General features: G+C 37.8%; 1 protein-coding gene across 1 annotated transcript; it reads left to right on the top strand.

The window, feature by feature from the left end:
• Positions 1–17,514: 17,514 nt before the first annotated feature.
• Positions 17,515–18,429, top strand: LOC141620631 (uncharacterized). The gene has a single exon (XM_074437452.1). It carries the CDS (start codon positions 17,515–17,517, stop codon positions 18,427–18,429), a length of 915 nt encoding a protein of 304 aa, XP_074293553.1.
• The last annotated feature ends 723 nt before the right edge of the window (positions 18,430–19,152 follow it).

Below are 19,152 nucleotides of genomic sequence, written 5' to 3'. Positions count from 1 at the left end.
ATAGAGTTCTGGCAAATTTATATAGCCTGGTCGTGGCGAGAGCTGCTATAGTATTCTAATGAGTCGATTCTTTTGACTAAAGACTATTCACCTAAGATGGCACGATTTTGGATTAACTTTGATTTGTGTTACTACGACCTTCGTAAATGGGGTCAAATGGGCATATTTTGGGTTATGATGGTTGCGGCTAGTCGAAGGGAATAGTGCGATAGGAATTGTCCACCCCTTGTCAGGGTTAAAACAATATCTCGGGGCCACTCGAGGAGTAATGAACTGGAAATGCGTGGCCACGCTCGGAAGGTATCCAGTGGATAAATCCGGTCAATCGATTATTCTCCGGATCGAGGAAACCATTCTTGATATGATCACTTGCAAGTACGACCTGAAAGACACCTTGCATTGAGTGGGAGATAGTAATAGGACAAGAGAATTGGTGACGCACACTTGTCGAGGACAAGTGGGAGATTGTTGGGAAATGTGTCCTCAACAATAGTGCGATCACATGATTTAAATATCATTATTAAATCTCATTTTAAGAATACAATTGGGAAGTAATATTGTTACTGTCAACTGGTCAACATATATCGGTAATGATTGGCTGACTAGAGTTTGACATTAATGTCGTGTGACGGTGGTGATCAGTTGACCCCCTAGGTCATACCTAAAGGGCAATACTCTTAATTGATTATTTAATTAATCGTATAATGTTAAGAGTTAATTAAATTACTTGAAAATTGACGGACGATTTTGGAAGTATAATTTACGTATCAAATTGAAATGTGATTAAATGAGATACGGTCTGAGTAATTGAATTGTATCATTACTCGGATGAAATAATTGTTTAATGTAACAATTAAATTTGAATGAATTATTATAAATACAATCCGTTGTGATTTATAAATGGTAAAATATTTTGGCACAAGTAATTATGAAATTACTAAGTCGATTTTGTATGTGACGTATTTTTATTAATACGTTGATTTTTAATATGTTAAAAATACATATCAAATTTATGTCACATATGACATGTGACATATTGACAATTGACAAAAATAATATGGGATCCATATTATAGATGTGCGAAAAAATTTGGAAGAGGATTAGGATTAATATTGTGTTTGCAATTAGTGGTAAACATAATGATTAAAATAGGAGAGTAGGCATGCAACCCTATTCACCTTGTGAAGGCCAACTAATGCATGCATTGGGTCTTTCTCTTCCCCTCTCCTCTCCTCTTTCACGGTTCACCAAAAAGAAAAAGAGAAAGAGTTTTGTCTTTTATTTTTGGAGATACACTACATGCAAGATTGTAGAGTTTCATTCATTCTTACTTAAAAATATTTTAGAAAGATAAAAACCTCTAAAAATCCCTCTCCTCTAACCGGTTTTAGAGAGCAAAAACCAAACTTTTTTGGTTCAATTTTTCATAAGATTAATATTATACTAGATCAAATAATATTAATTAGATTAAGAGAAAGCCTTGGGTATAAAGCTTAGGGAGAGATCTTATACTTAGATCTTGTTCATCCATAAGGAAAGCTCAAGAACAAAAGAAAAGGAGATTTCTTTTGTGCCCTATAAAACCGAAATACCCATTGTAAGAACATGATTTCTTCTCTTTGTTATTTTGTTTGCATGCATAAAATCCGTTTTAATTTTATGACAAATTATTTAGACATATAAGAGTATGTTAATATGTATAAAGATCTACATTTCCTTCACCGACAAGTGCCTCGACGGCAGTAGCTCGCAGCCGGTTGGCCACCCTCCACAACGCCACAAATCGAGACGGCGCAACCTGCATTTTCAAAGAAGAAGTTCTCAACAATCGAACAAACTCAAATCAAATGTGTTCTTACACAGAAGTTATGCAAAATTAGAGGCTCACCCTCCGAATCAGATGCTGCCAGTCGTCCAGGCCAGCATCTGTCACAGCTACGTCAAAGTCACGCAGCTCGGAGATCGTCGTCCTCCCAGTCGCGTCAGTGTACTCGAGGGTCTCGGTGTACTCTGGGGGCTCGATGCCCGCCGCCTCGACCTCCTACAAAGTCAAAAAAATTTCTCATTAACCGATGATCTTTCATCGTGGTTTCAAAATCAAGTAAAGAGGAAGAGTAAAAGATGCTCACCACTACCGGCCAGTACGCCAACCTCCCGTAGAGGAACGCCGAGTAGTCCTCACCAGGAAGAAGGAGGGCGTCACCACTAGCGCCAGCCAAGTCCGCCTCCCTCTCTGCCTCAGAAGGCTCCCTGAACATCGTCCTAGGAGGATCGACGGGAACCGTCAACACGTCCCGAGAGCACTGACGAGCCAAGCGCTCGCCCAAGTACCATACATGACCCATCGACGTCCTCAACAGCAGCCGGCTCGAGCTCCTGGGTCGAAGGACCTCAGCCACGAAAGGAGGCGCTCCAGCGTACTCCGCCCAGGGTCTGGGCACCCACTGTGGCAAGATAAACAAGGATCATTCCCATGATCAAAAGATAATATAGAAGCAAATGAATATAAGTAGGATACTTACGCTGCCCAGCTGGAGTGCGTTCACGTCCCGCCGGTAGACACTGTGAGAAGACCGCTTGCTCTTCGTCCTGCACATCACCCAATCCCTCACCACGGGATAGACTTTCTCCAGTGGCTCTGTCCTCTTGGGCGCGAGGCTCGGGAAGTAGGAGTACACCCACGCCTGTAAAGCAAGAATAATCAATAACGATCTTTCATAATTTGATAAAGAAAGGAATTTACTTTGGTCTAAAGGAAGGTTCATACCTCCAGCAGTAGTCCAGGTCCGACAGCGCCAGGAGAAGTCCCCTTCTCCATCAACTCCGGACGAACCATGGCCCTCATGAAGCGGATGAGGACCGCAAAACCAGCAGTGACCCAGTCCCAACGCCCTAGGGAGCTACGGTCAGAAAGGAAGGGAAGAAGCTTCGTCGACAGCCTCTCGCCCTTGTCTCCGAGATAAATCGAAGACAGAAACCACCAAAGCCACAGACGAGCCCTCTGCTCAGCTGTTCAGGGAGGAGGAGCCGTCTCCCTCCCGTCAATCGTCACCAGCGCCGGGATCTTTCCCGCAAAGTAATCTCGAATGTAGGAGCTGGGTATCAAACCCGACACTGTGACAGCCTTCGGCGACAAGTTCCAGCCGATCAATCTCCTCGCCTCGGTCGAGTCCACCCTCATAGAAGTCTCCGGCCACTCCACCTCCTCGGTCCCGCACGGCAGACCAGAAATCATGCCGTAGTCCTTCAGAGTGACTCCCACCTCACCGAAAGGCATGTGAAACGTGGAAGTGTAACACTCTCATTTATGACCCGAACCCATCACTGACCCGACATAACCCGAACTCGATATGACCCGACCCGCTTTGACCCGACCCGTAACCGACCCGAGTGACCCGATTGCCACCTCTAAGTGTAACACTCTCATTTATGTCAAGTGGCTGCAAAACCATGCAACAGTGCACTACACTGTGGTTTCTGATACTACCGTATGGAGGAACGTTTTTATGCAAAAAGTTTAAGTGTTCAAAACTTTACAAATCTCATATTCTCAACTTTAACATTTGAATTTTCAAAGTTTGAAAACAAATCTGAAATTTTAGGTCACAAATCCACATTGATTAATCCTCTAGATTTGTGCATTTACCTTTTACTAAAATGGTAAGTTGAACTTGTCAAAGCTTTAAAGCTAGAAAAGGTTTTTGTCAATTTGGTAAAGTGTCACATGTTAAGTGTTTTGGGATAAGTTTTCTGATTTTTTTTTATCAAAGACTTGAGCCCCAAGCCTAAAGCCTAACACTTACCATCATTCAAAGGCTACTAATTTTATATTGGATTTAATTAACCTAAGTTGTACTTCTTAGTAATCAAATCCATTATAAATAGAGTGTCTTAGCTTCATTTATTTCTCAAGACTTTCCAAATCATTTATTGTAAAACCTTGCAAATCATTTGTGCATTTAAAGCTTCGTCCTTCAAGTATTTGCAAAACGTTTTTCAGATTTTAAAAGTCTTCATTTGTTTTCGAAAAGCTGTAAACCTCCAAGTATCGGTTCGCTACACTGTGTCATAATGAGTTTGTTCCATGATTCTCGTGTTTAAGTCTTAATTGTGATCTCCATGTTTATTAAGTGAACCCTTGAGATTCAAAGATTCTGTAAACTTATGAGATATAACACATAAACTCTTGAAGCGGAGTAGCTTTAAGTTTGAGTGCAATCGGAGTATATTGATGAGTTATTTTCATTGTAAGGGTTTAGTTGTTTAAGTAAATTTCTAAATAAGCAATAAAATAATGGTTGGACGTAGGCTTCGGAGTAGAGGCTAAACCAATTTTTAAATGTCGTTTGTTTGTTCATTTACTTTTACGTTCTTTCACTTTGCTATTTCTCGCTTGTATCTAATTAATTTCTGTGTCACAGTCAGTTATACTGTGACATAAAACGGCTATACCATCTTGTGAACTTACATTCTATTAAGTTTTTCAAAGTTTGTGCTTTAAGGTTCTTTACTTAAGTTATCAATTAACTAAGTTAAGAACCAATTTTAAAAAAGGTACACCTAATTCACCCCCTCCCCCCCTTAGGAGTTTATCGTTCCTAACTCTTCACGCACTTTGTAGGTCAAAACATTGAACTAAAAATTCAGATTTTCGATTTTAGGAGGCAGACCCTGTAATACCCGCCCTTTTAGGGAGCCTTTGACCATCGTTGACTGTCCTTGGGAGCGGGAGTAGTCTTAGAAAAGTATGCCAAAACCATCTTGGGGTGCGTGTTAAGAGTGGTACTCGATAGAATAGAGGCTACTCGATCGAGTAGCTAGGTTACTCGATCGAGTAGGGGGCTACTCGATCGAGTATGTTGGGTACTCGATCGAGTACCGGGTTTTCAGCGAGGGTTTTATATCGCGTTTTGTTAAATCCGCAAATCACTTCCGCCACTTTCCTCTTATCCTTCAGTCGCCTCTTTCTTTTCCCTTCACCTCAAAACCTCCATGGAAGCCTTCTTGAGGATCCTTGAACCTTAGGGGGGCGTCACTTGTGTCGGGTAGCGGTCTCTTGCTGAGTTTTCTCCATAATAGGTATGTCATAATCATCATCTGTGTCTTTGTTCTCTATAATTAGGGTGTGCTTGTTAGTAATAGATATTTGTATGGTGGTTATAGGCTTTGCTTGGTCGCTGGATATGTTGTTTGTCAACATGGATTGGTTGCAGTGCTTAAAGGTAGGTTCGCCTACTTAGTTTCTGTAGATGGTCTAGTATGTCCGTCGTTGTGTTAGCTTTGTGACTGTTGATATAGTACCTGTATTGTGACGACTGTGACTGTGGTTGTGATTGTGATCGCTGTCGGTGGTTCTCGAGGTGTGTCCTCGGCTGAGTGGGGTCACTTGCGGGAGTGATTCCACGCCCTAGTTTTGCCCTTCGTGGAACCCGCCACGGAAGGGGATGTGCACATTAATGCACAGGGTTATCGCTCGATACGATGAGCGGGGATTTGGTGGGTACGGCTGCGGTCCCCCACGGCGGGTTGGTCCAGGTGGACGATCGATGTGAGTTGGTTGGATTGCGGTGATTGCGTTTGGGATGATAGTATTGTTTATATTGATAATCGTAGTTGCCATTGTCTTATCTTATCTCGATCGACCTTGTGTGGTTGTTTGTTTGTTATGTGTCCGCCGTGATCCCCTATGGTGAGCAATCGGTCTTAGCAGTGTTGATGTTGTTGATAGGCTGAGTCCGGAAGGGATGAGTCCTCACGAGTGACGATGGTCATAGCGAGTAGTCTCTGAGTTGTACCTTTTATTTCGTTTGTTGGTTTAAATCACTTGTAATATAACTTAATAGTTCTTTTATTGACGTTTGATAATTACTTTCCTCGGGCAACCGAGATGGTAACGCCCTCATATGCTAAGGAAGGCCTAGTTAAGGCTCCTCTGAATATGGGGGTGTTACAAAGTGGTATCAGAGCGACGATTTTGGAACCTGTAACAAATGAACATAATGAACGTAGGGAGTCTAATAAAATGAACCTGGTGTATGTGTAATGGGAGCCCCAGCTGATGCTAGATTTTGGGTGAGTAGGCGCCCTCATTTCAAAATCTTGGCCCCATGACACTTAAGCCAGTCACATGGTATGGGAATGTGGAGTCCGTGTGTCTATGTGTGACATGTATGTGAATTGTGCCGGAGCTACCTCCGGTTGAGCCTTTGTTGGAATTAATGGGGGTGTGTTAGTGATATATTAGGCCGTGTATGATAATTGTCGATGAGATTATTGAAGTTCTTTGAATGATTAGTGAGCTTATATGATGGCTATGAGATATGTGACGAAAGTTTACGTGATAGAAATGCGTGAAAATGTGGAATTGAATGTTGTGACATGAATAGTGAACACGTAGGTGGTTGCTATAAGTTAATGATGACGGGAGTCATCTACGAGTTTATAATCCACAGTAATTACTATGATGATAGTTATAGTATAGTTGAGTTATAATTCGAGGCATAGCATATAGTAATGCGTTTATGCCTTACTTGTTGGTTGAAATTTTTCCGCTGCGTAATGTTTGATTCGTACAAGATGAATTGCTTACGATAGAATATAAGACATGATTGAATAATTTGTTTAAAAAGTATGCATTTATGTGATAAGTGAAAGAAAGAATTGATGTTAATTATATGCATCAAATTAAGTGAACACGAGTTTAGTAGTAACAAGTAAAGTAAGTTTAAGTGTAATATGACGGCGTGATTATGTTTATAGAATGACTCGGTAGCGAGATAAAAACCGAGTTGGGTAATTGTGTAGCGTGTACGGCGAGTACCTTATTAGTAGGGCGTCGTTATGCGTGGGTAACAAGTGTAAAACGTGATTGAATGCGATAATTAGTGCCGAATCCCGAACTTAGTTTGGAATCGACACGCGGTGTTGTTTTGCAGGTATCTTCAAGTTACTTAGTATTTCTGACCGAGTACTTAACTATACTTGACCGAGTGCGAGTGCTTACTAGACCGAGTAGACCTCACTCGATCTAGTTAGGAAGCTATAACGTCGGGATGTGGGAAAATTCCTGCAGATACTCCATGAATTAGCTCCTACTCGATCGAGTAGGGTGGTACTCGATCGAGTACCCTAGGCACTCGATCGAGTAGGTTACTGTACAGCGAATCCTACGGGTTTTCTTAAAACCCCTAATCTTTCTATTTCTTCTTCTTATTCCCCTATAATTCGACACACATAAACCTAAACTACTCTCAAATTCCTTATTTCCTCTCAAATCCTCTCATACTCTTGAGTTAAGTGGTGATTCTTGGGTTAATTTCCTTGTTTAATTTCGTTTCTTTACTTTGTTAATCAATCAAGGTATGCTATTCTTCCTAATGTACATGGTTTATTGATTTGAATGTGCTAGGAAAGTAAAACAATCTGAAATTTTCGATTATTATGACCAATTTGGTGCTTTTAATTGTTGAAATATGATTCACATGCCTTCTTTCCATGTTTGCTGGTGGCTAATTGCTGTAAATTAGATTAGAAATTGTAAAATTTGAAATCGAAATTTCTAGGGTTTCCAAAATTGAAATCGATTTTTGGTTGTTTTACAATGGTTAGATGGTAGAATTGAGCCTTAAATATTGTTTATGTCATGTTGGAGGATAGATTTTGATGATTTCACCTTAGAAAGTTGCCTTAAAACTCCGTCTTAAAAGTGCCTCAAATGGAAATTCGTGATTTATAATTGGAAAATTGATGTTGTGAATGACATTATAAGTATAAGTTAAACTTCAATATGATAATAGAAACGATAATTGATGAAAATGTGCCAAGATTAGCACAGCTATAAAGACCGTCTGAAAATTCTAATTGAGTTGTTGTACATAATAGTGAAGGGTGATAATGATATGTTCTAAGTTATTCTTGTCCATGAACTAGTAAGAATACCTCACATGTGATTAGAAGTGTGTTTGGAATAACTTTGGAACCATGCTAAAATATTCGAATTTGTTGAGCATACGTAATCACCATGATAATTTCTCACAACTATGGCCTGTGAGTAGTAGTAAACTGAGCTTGTATGTCAAAATTGGAAACCGTTGACGAATGTGTGTACATAATGTGATATTCAAGGTTAATAGCATGAAGTATGTGCTTCACATGTCAAATTTGTGGCGAAATTGTGTACTTAGCTGAGTATGTTGAATTCAAATTACATGATATAAATACTTGCATGTTTATACAAGTTGTTTGAACCTATGCCTAAAGCAGATGCCGAGACTGAACCTTGGAATCCGCCAAAGTAAACGGGGGAGGGGTAATCCACCTGAGATGGGGGAAGGGAGTGGACTGTGGTACCCGAGCCTTCCCGAATACCCTTCAGTTGTTTTTGTTGACTTCAAACAGAGGGAGCGTTTTGTAGCCTTACAAAAACGCAAGATGAGACCTACGAGGTGTATAGACACCATAGTGTTAGAGGAGTTGGAGATAGAGACGGATGTCCGTCACATTTTCGAGACCTTGGGTCTTATGGGTTTGTATAGGCTGAGGAAACACACTTACCCTTTTCTCACTTTGGAGTTTCTGAGCTCCTTTATCTATGACCCCGCTGGCCAAACCGTTGAATTTCGGTTAATGAATACCAGTTTCCTGTTGACTATGGATTTGTTTGCCTCTCACCTTGGGTTGGCCAAGCCTCCCAAGGACTCTATCACCGATATTCCAGCCGAGTGCGGTGTCTGCCGCCTGATGCCTTGTCTGACTGGGAAGCAAGCTCCCACCTCGAGCAACATGCTGATTAATGACGTTCAGCATGTTACCTTGAGGGTCTTTCTCCGTTCTCTTTCGAACCTCCTTTATGACCGAAAGGATATCATTAAGCTGAATAATCATGAGGTCTTGCTTCTGATGTCTTACCTCAACCCGGAGCGGGCCAGGAAAGTGGTCTTTAATGCTCCTTCTATGGTTTGTGCTGCCCTTGCCTTGATGGCTTCTTCCTCTTCCCGGTACCTGAGTTGTGGCGCCATCGCCACTCGGTTAGGAAAAAGCTAACCTCCTTCGAGGCTTCTTCGGATTACGTGCCTTTAGCTACTCCTGTGCCCACCATGGACCGTGAATACTATCTCGACCTGAAGTGGTTCAGGACTTTGGCTGACGGTAGCCTAGCGTGGAGGGTGTGGGGCATGAGTTGGATGAAAATTCCAGCTCCTCAGCACCTCCCACCTACAGAGCCCTTAGAGCCGGCGGTGGTGGCTGTGGATGTGGATGATGAGGAGGAGGAGGATGAGGATAGACCCCGCCAGCTGCAGACCTATCTCATCGACGACACCATCCTCGAGGTGATGCCGGAGCCGACGAAGGGCGAGAATGCGGGAGTTGCAGTGGTGGAGAGACCTAGAGTGGGGAGGGGACCCCGCCGAGTGAGGGAGAGGGCCTCGGAGACTAGGCCACAGCCGGTAGCGCCACAGCAGCAGCAACATCCTTTTCCGTGCTACCCTTACCTCGACACCCCGGAGACGCGATCCAGCTACTTGGCGGAGAGAGTGTCATCCACCTTGGAACTCCGGAACATGCACGAGATGGCGTACGCTCAGGGGATAGGGACCGAGGGACCTCACCCGGTTTGGTGGAGTGGAGTCGGCGACTACTCAGGGGTTTTCCATTCCTACGGGGTGGAACAGTCGACATGGGGGACACCTCAGTCCTTTGCCTACGGTGGCTTGACCCCATGGTTCGTGAGCCCAGGAGCAGGAGCAGGAGGTGATGCGGGTGTGGGTTCATCAGGTGCGGGTATGGCTGGAGGTGGTGGTGGTGATGATGAGGTGATGTTTGAGCAGCAGCAGCAGCAGCAGGAGTGATACTCCTTGTTTCTATCCTTGTTCATGATCGTTAGTAGTAGATGTTGGTAGCGTGGTTAGATTTTCGGTTGTTTTTAGTTGAAACTTTATTTATGGATATGTATGGTTGGCCATAAGGCCGGATTTGATACTTTGACCTTGTTACAGGATGTTGGGAGTCGGGGAGTCATCCCGGCTCGATTTATATGACGACTATGTACATGTATGTTGATTTATGACGAGTTTTATAGGAATTTTGGCCTGAAGGTACTCGACAGAGTACCCGTACTCTATCGAGTAATGCAGGCATCTAGGAAGCAAATCATTCGATCATGGGCTACTCGATCGAGTAGCCAAGACACTCGATCGAGTAGCATGGCACTCGATCGAGTACCGCTACATACTCGATCGAGTAGCACTGTTACAGGAGGTTTTCGAAAATTAAAAATGTCCAATTGTTTTATAATTGCAAGTTTAATGTTTAATGTGGCTATTAGTGCGTAGTTACACCTTTGAACCATTAATTTCATATGTTGGAAGTCGTGTTTGAAGTTTTATAAGCGTATTTGTCACAATTAGTGAAGCGGTAATAATTTCTTGTTACTTTAGTGTTGCATACGCCCCATTACGATCTATTTATCGGAGTTGTAGCTTCTCGTACATTTGTGCATACCGTGTTAACATGTGTTGTCAACGGTGACTAGTTATTCCGGTGGCTTGCGTATGATTTCTAATTTAACGAGCATATAGTCAGCGAGTAATGTCCATAACAAATAATATGGTTTTCTTTAATGTTATGATGCAAATAAAAGGTAATGTGTGTTGTAATTTTGGTGGTGAACTTCGGGGGCGAAGTTCCTTTTTAGAGGGGAAGAGTAATGTCGCGAAAATAAAAGGCTGATTTCGAAGTTATGTTTAGTCTGCTTATAAGGTTTTGTCGTTTAATTATAAAAATTTTCTAGTACCTTGGTTACTTTACTTGTATGAAGTGAAATTGGTTACCTCGTTTGTGAAGTAATTTATGCGTTGTAGTGAAAATGATAGAATGAATTGTAAAGGACCGTCATAAAGAGTTTTACCTCGGCACACTACGTCGTAATAGAATGAATCGAGTAACACGGTGATGTTGATGGTGCAGTATGAGGTTGATATGAGACACGTTTCGGGTTGATAAGTCGTTGTCACATGATGACCGATCCTATTATCTTATTATTGTTCGGGGTTGTATGAATCTATGTTTGTTTTATATGTTTTATGTGATAACTTGTTTATTAAAGATGGAATATGATGATCGTTTTGATCTATATATTATAATAACTATTTTATTTATACTGTTGAGTTAACTATTTGGATATGGGTTAAAGACGAGGGTATTAAAATTGAGTTGTTGTATATCGAAAGAGGACATGGGGGGGGGGGGAGAAATGGTATTTCCAGGGAGTAATGGTTTGAGCGGGAAGATGGGTGAGGACGTGTTGTCTTCGTGTCTTGAGCGGGAGATAGGAGAGGTGAAATTCGGGGACGAAGTTCTTTTTAAGGGGGAAAGACTGTAATACCCGCCCTTTTAGGGAGCCTTTGACCATCGTTGACTGTCCTTGGGAGCGGGAGTAGTCTTAGAAAAGTATGCCAAAACCATCTTGGGTTGCGTGTTAAGAGTGGTACTCGATAGAATAGAGGCTACTCGATCGAGTAGCTAGGTTACTCGATCGAGTAGGGGGCTACTCGATCGAGTATGTTGGGTACTCGATCGAGTACCGGGTTTTCAGCGAGGGTTTTATATCGCGTTTTGTTAAATCCGCAAATCACTTCCGCCACTTTCCTCCTATCCTTCAGTCGCCTCTTTCCCTTCCCTTCACCTCAAAACCTCCATGGAAGCCTTCTTGAGGATCCTTGAACCTTAGGGGGGCGTCACTTGTGTCGGGTAGCGGTCTCTTGCTGAGTTTTCTCCATAATAGGTATGTCATAATCATCATCCGTGTCTTTGTTCTCTATAATTAGGGTGTGCTTGATAGTAATAGATATTTGTATGGTGGTTATAGGCTTTGCTTGGTCGCTGGATATGTTGTTTGTCAGCATGGATTGGTTGCAGTGCTTAAAGGTAGGTTCGCCTACTCAGTTTCTGTAGATGGTTTAGTGTGTCGGTCGTTGTGTTAGCTTTGTGACTGTTGATATAGTACCTGTATTGTGACGACGTGGATCGTGGTTGTGATTGTGATCGATCGTCGGTGGTTCTCGAGGTGTGTCCTCGGAGAGTGGGGGTCACTTGCGGGAGTGATTCCACGCCCTAGTTTCGCCCTTCGTGGAACCCGCCACGGAAGGGGATGTGCACATTAATGGACAGGGTTATCGCTCGATACGATGAGCGGAGATTTGGTGGGTACGGCTGCGGTCCCCCACGCGGTGGTCCGGTCCAAACGGATGCGCGATGATGAGTTGGTTGGATTGCGGTGATTGCGTTTGGGACCGATAGTATTGTTTATATTGATAATCGTAGTTGCCATTGTCTTATCTTATCTCGATCTTGACCTTGTGTGGTTGTTTGTTTGTTATGTGTCCGCCGTGATCCCCTATGGTGAGCAAATCGGTCTTAGCAGTGTTGATGTTGTTGATAGTCGGAGTCCTGAAGGGATGAGTCCTCACGAGTGACGATGGTCATAGCGAGTAGTCTCTGAGTTGTACCTTTTATTTCGTTTGTTGGTTTAAATCACTTGTAATATAACTTAATAGTTCTTTTATTGACGTTTGATAATTACTTTCCTCGGGAAACCGAGATGGTAACGCCCTCATATGCTAAGGAAGGCCTAGTTAAGGCTCCTCTGAATATGGGGGTGTTACAGACCCTGCTAGTTTTCGGGGTTAAAGTGGACTCGACCATTGTTTATGTATTGGCGGAACTATGGGGCTAATAGGGAAGGTCGTCCCTCCATGCTATAAAAAACTTTCGCCCAAAATTACAACTCCTGATTCCATATATGTGAATATTAATCTTTCCAAAATCTTGTCTTTCTTTCGCTCGAAACAGCAGGTTTCTTCTTTTTACCAGAACTAGTATGGGTGCCCGGCTTCGCCCGGGCTACCTTTATTTAGCATTAAAATTTATTTTCAATTAACTAAAACTACTTTAAAATTACATAACTCATAATCTTATAAATTTATTATCATTAATATATTTTTCTATGATACGGAGTATATATCTTAAAATTACAATGAAATAAATTATGAGACAAATTCACTACTCCCGCTGTTAATATTTTACTTAAATCGATTGGTTAGTTAATTGTTCATATATGCTTTATTTTGTTCATAGTATTGTTACTTTTATTACATTCGTTATTACTACTTTTACTTTCACTACTCTACTAGTAATAATTATTGTTACTTTCACTACTTGTATATAAATATTGATAATTTTACTATTCACGTTGTTACTTCTGTTACTTTCACTACTCCCGCCCACTGCTAATATTGTTACTTTGACTATATTTAATGTTATTACAACTCTTTTCACTACTAACAAAATTACTTTTACTATTTAAACATCCAATGGGTGATTACTATCATATTACTATATCCAATGTTACTTCCATTACTTTAATAAATATACTAGTTTAGATCCCGCGCAATGAATGCGCGGTATTTATAGAGTTTTTTATTTTAGAAAAAAAAATTGAACTATAAAACTAATAAAAAAAAAATTGAGTAAGTCATGAAATGTATATATTTTTAAACAGAATTAATGAAATTATTTACAATTTTTTTTATTAGCATATCTTTTAGTTACGATTTAGCATACAAAGAACGAATTTCTTATCACAAAAATCATAGAGAAATTTTATTTAACGGATTATATCAAAATAGGAAAGTAAATAAGAGATTTTATCAAAATAGGAAATGTGCTTTAGGTGGGAAAACATGAAGCTTTTCCTATTCTTTTAGTTATAGGGGATTACATATATCCATTAAATATATTACATGTATGCGTTAAATTAATCAAATCGAAATAATTATGGAATTTTATATTTTTTGGAAATCTAGCTTGGTTTATTTACATTTTAGTAGTTTCCAAAATATAATATACTTATATTATATTTGTTTATGTTAAAATAATTAACATATTTATACTAATTAATATCATAAGTGGGGCATGTTTATTTAAGGAAAATCACCATATTCCGGTGTTCTCTAAATTTATACTTCAACCAAAACTATATTATATTTACATTGAAGTCCCTTGATCGGTCCATCGCACAAAGAGATTGATTTAAAAATATATAGTATAATTAATTTGTATAGATTTATTTAATTACATTGAAGTCCCTTGGTTTCTAGAATTAGTATTGATAGTATTGATGCCAACACAAAATGTTTCTTGGATGTATAAAATCGAGTGTCTCTTTAGAGACAGTCTCTCAATCTATCTATCTATATATCTATCTATCTATCTATCTATCTATCTATCTATCTATCTATCTATCTATCTATCTATCTATCCTTCTTATTCTTAATTATTATCTTGCCAATTATTAATTTTGATGCTTAATATTATGTATTTTCCTTTTATTATGGTTATAACTTATTATTAGCCTTACAGGATTACATGGTGGTACACTCATGCAAGTGTACAATGATCAAAATATTTATATATCCCCTTCTTATTCTAAATTTGTTAATAAAGATATGTGGTGGGTTTGATCTAAACAAAGTTCATAGAAGAAAAGGTAGTGGTATGCATGATAAATTAGTAAGTAATAAACTACTAATAATTAAGAGCATAATAAATTTAAGTTTATCAATTACCATCTTTTTGTTGTAATATTGCCATATTGATAGTCACTGTGCTAAAGTAGATTAGAACTATTATTATATGAATCCTACAATCCTTCGAGCATAAAAATCAAAGTATTGTCTCAGAGTCCTCAAAGTAGTAAACATATTAAAGTTAAAGCTAATTAGTGTTAACTAGGTTTGTGACCCGTGAAATTCACGGGTTTATTTGTTTTAGTTTTGATATTTTTATCGTATTTTTAATATTTGTTCGAGCAATTAGTTGTTGATCCATTTAAAAATATACAGTCTTGATATACATAGAAAATAGTTAGTTAATATCTTATTTTTTTGACAACTTTGGTTTATTTTTTAAAATCGAATCCTGCAAGTGACAATGTGGTAGCTACTAATTTTGAGAAACTTGACAACGGAGTAATGACAAAGACGACTCATTATATATACGTGTGTTTTACTCCGCAATATAATAAAGTGAATTTTTTAAATATTAAAAGTTGAAACCATCCGTATATAATAAATTCCGTATGGAAAAATCTTCATTGACGCCTTATAAGGTTGTAAACTCAATACCTCAGTATAGTCATCTCCAAATTATTTCCAGACCTCTCCATCAACCCTCCCATAAAAATATCTTTGAAGTCTTATCACCACGTGCATGCTTCAAATATTATTTACATCCGAAAAACATTTATTATATCGATAGAAAAATATTAGATACGATGCAACGGTATGGTCGGTATCTACTCCATGTATCACAAATTAAATTTTCATTTCAATTATTCAATAATCTAAAAAATTATATTCCCTAAATCCGAATTCCAAAAGGTTCATAAAATTTTTTAAGTTCCTTATTACTATTTCAAGAATTTGATCCATCTCTTGTTATACTTATGTCCACGATCCTATATAAAAATAAAAATAGTATTAAAGACCATAAAATAATCTATTCCGATTTTGAAAAAAAAACACATAAACTTAAAATTATACGGATTAGAATTTAGAAACCATACTATTTAATATTTATCTGAAAGTTCACTTTCGCTTCCTTTTAGTACGCTTCATTTTAGTACATGCCTTGATAATAGTTCATATGAAATGAAAAAGAAAAATATATGTTAGAGATGATTATACTCATGAATACAAAAATACAAATTCAAATAGGTTGATCGGGAAAACATAATAGTAAAATTACACAACAATATACGCTTAATAACAAATTTAAATAAATATTATAAGATCTCCATTTTGAGATCAACGATCATCTTATAATGGTTAAAAAGGTATAAACCACTTAAAAAAGTAAAGTAAATTTTATAGAAAAACAATCAAAAGGTGGGAGTTGGAGAAAACTTAAATTGGAAGAGGAAATGACATAATTAAAATGATTAATTATTGCATGTCATGATGGTTCAAAAAGTAAATTGTGAAATTTTAAAGATTTTTCATTCAATTATTTGTACTTATTTATTTACCATTAATTATGAGAGTAGGTTTTTTTTAAAGGAAATTATGTGAGTAAGTTTTATGTATTACTCCTGTTTTGACAAAAAAAAAAACACATAAACTTAAAAACAAACGAAGTAGAATTTAGAAATCATACTATTTAATATTTACCCGAAAGTTCACCTTCGCTTCCTTTTATTACATGCCTTGACAATAGTTCATATAAAATGAAAAAGAAAAATATATATTAGAGATGATTATACTCGTGAATACAAAAATACAAATTCAAATAGGTTGATCGAGAAAGTATAATAGTAAAATTACACCACAATATACGTTTAATAACAAATTAAAAGAAATATTATAAGACTTCTATTTTGAGATCAACAATCATCTATTACTTATCAGTTTCTACCTTACGTTTTTGTACCTTTAATTTTACCTCCGTTTCGTGCCTTTTGTATTTCTTCCCTCTTCAGATTACCCACTTGATGGTTTGCCTTATTTGCATTCACATACGTTTCATGGTGCTTTAAAGTTATAAAGCAAACGATTCATAAAACCAACAACATAACATTGTCACATGTAAGTCACTTAAATTAAACATTGTGAAATGTAAGTCACTTAAATTAAACCAACTGGAAAACATGAATTCAAATATAAAGCAAACGATTCATAAAACCAACAACATAACAAATTAAAATATACTTTATGGGACACAGCAGCAACAACAACAACAACAACAACAACAACAACAACAACAACAACAACAACAACAACAACAACAACAACAACAACAACAACAACAACAACAACAACAACAACAACAACAACAACAACAACAACAACAATAATAATACTCAACAATAATACTCAACAATAATACTCGACAATAATACTCAATATACTCAATATAATCAAATATATAAATTAAACCATAAAATACAATCCACAACTTAGAAACTCATGACAAATGGGCATATTTTAAATAAATAAAGTGAATAGAAACTATTATAGGTATTGTTGGTTTTATAGCCATTGCACAACCATAAATTTCCATATTTTAATTTACTTTGTGGTATTATTAAATTAGATAATTGATTGCCGAGGACCTCAAGAGATGAATTAAATAGGACAAAATGTTAATAAAAATTATGGGTGTTGAGTAATATAAGGAGTTTTAATAAAATTATTAACATATTATATTAAAAAAAAATTAATTAAATAGGAAAAACTTTTAATTAACCTGATGTGTGTTAAGTATTATGAAGAGTTTTAATCAATTTATTACCATGTTGACAAAGAATGATTGTAATGTGCTTGTGGATAGAATGGTCCAAAGGATTAGAGGTTGGAATAAAAAGAAAATCTCTTATACTGGTAGACTGACTTTGGTGAAAGTTGTTCTCTCTACTATTCACACTTATTGGCCCAGCTGTTTGTTCTCCCTGCTGGAGTTATGGAGAGGATACATGCTCTTTGTAGGAACTTCTTGTGGGAAGGTGGTGAGGACTACACCAAAGCTCCTCTAGTGGCTTGGTCTGTTCTATGCAAGGGAAAAGATGAAGGGGGACTGGGTGTGGTTGATTTGAAGACCTGGAACATAGCAGCAATTGGAAAGCTTGTATGGTGGATAGCTAAGAAAAAGGATCATTTGTGGATTCAATGGGTAGATAAAATTTATATGAAAGGTCGCTCTTGGCTTGATTATCAACCTACTGCTGCTAGCTCTTGGGCATGGAGGAAAATTTGGGAGGTTAAAAAGAAGTTTCAAGAAGCCTATAGTCAAGGTAAATGGCTGACTGATGGGGATGAGTACACTATTGCTAAAGGATATGCTTGGCTAGTTCAGAGTACACCCAAAATTCAGTGGTATAAGAGTGCTTGGAATCGTTTTAATATTAAAAGACATTGTTTCATACAGTGGCTGATTAAGCATGAGAGATTACTAACGCTTGACAGGCTGCATAAAATGGGTGTTACTCAAAATACCAGATGCTACATATGTGGAGTGGCTGCTGAGACTCACAAGCATCTTTTTCAAGACTGTGTTTATGTAACTAAATGTTACAAGGAACTGTATGCTTGGTTAGGAGTATCTGATAAGAAGAAGCAGGTGGTCTCTGCTGATGAAGTGTTAAAGCAACGAGGCTGGTCTGGCTTTGTGAGGTTGGTTACCTGTGCCCTGGTGGTAGCTTTACAGTATAATGTTTGGCAGACACGGAACATATGCAGGTTGGATGGCATGGTTCCTCAACCAGGAACTCTGCTGAAAAGAATCAAGAATGAGTTTAAGCTGAGACTGATGGCTATGAGCAAAGGAGTTATGAAACAACATGATATAGTATGGTGTCAAACTCGGGGTCTTATGTAATTATTTTTTGTAGGCAATTTTGAGTATGTTTCCTGTTAGAAGAGGTAGATGAGTTAATGGTTGTATTGGTGACATTTTTGCCCTTTTTAGGGGATGAGCTATAATACTACTTACATTTCCACCAAAAAAAAAATTAAATAGGAAAATGTTAATAATGGTGGGTGTTCAGTAATATGAAGAGGTTTAATTAATTTATTAACAGGTTTTATTACAAAAAATTTAAAAACAATGAATTAAATAAGAAAATGTTAATAATGGTGAGTGTTTAGTAGTTAAAGAGGTTTAATTAATTCCTTAACATGTTTAATTACAAAAATTTCAATTAAAATTTCAATTTTAATTATAAATTATGAAATTTATTAACATGTTTTATTACAAAAATTTCAATTAAAATGTTGTAAGGGTTATATAAATTTTGGAAAATAATATATTTAATATACAAAATTAATTTAAGAATAATGATAATATCCTTTAATATTATAGATATAAGTGAATTAAATTAATTTATAGATAAATGATTTAAATTAATGTCATGTAATAATAAATTGATAATCCATGTCACATTAATTCGCCATGTCACATTAAAAATATGCAACATCACATTTAAATATGCCACGTCACATTAAATTTTAATCTAGATGGCTTTTTGGATCCTACGTGGCTTTGTCTAGGTGGCGTTTATTTGTCATTTTAGGGTAGCCTTTTAATTATATTTTATAGATG

The sequence above is a fragment of the Silene latifolia genome, chromosome X (genome assembly GCF_048544455.1).
Source record: "Silene latifolia isolate original U9 population chromosome X, ASM4854445v1, whole genome shotgun sequence".
NCBI classification, from domain to species: domain Eukaryota; kingdom Viridiplantae; phylum Streptophyta; class Magnoliopsida; order Caryophyllales; family Caryophyllaceae; genus Silene; species Silene latifolia.
Note: the sequence above shows the minus strand (reverse complement) of the source record. Positions and strands in the feature narration are given on the sequence as shown.

Coding starts and splice junctions, on each gene's coding strand:
- LOC141620631 (XM_074437452.1), top strand. CDS start 17,515: ATGGAGAGGATACATGCTCTTTGTAGGAACTTCTTGTGGGAAGGTGGT.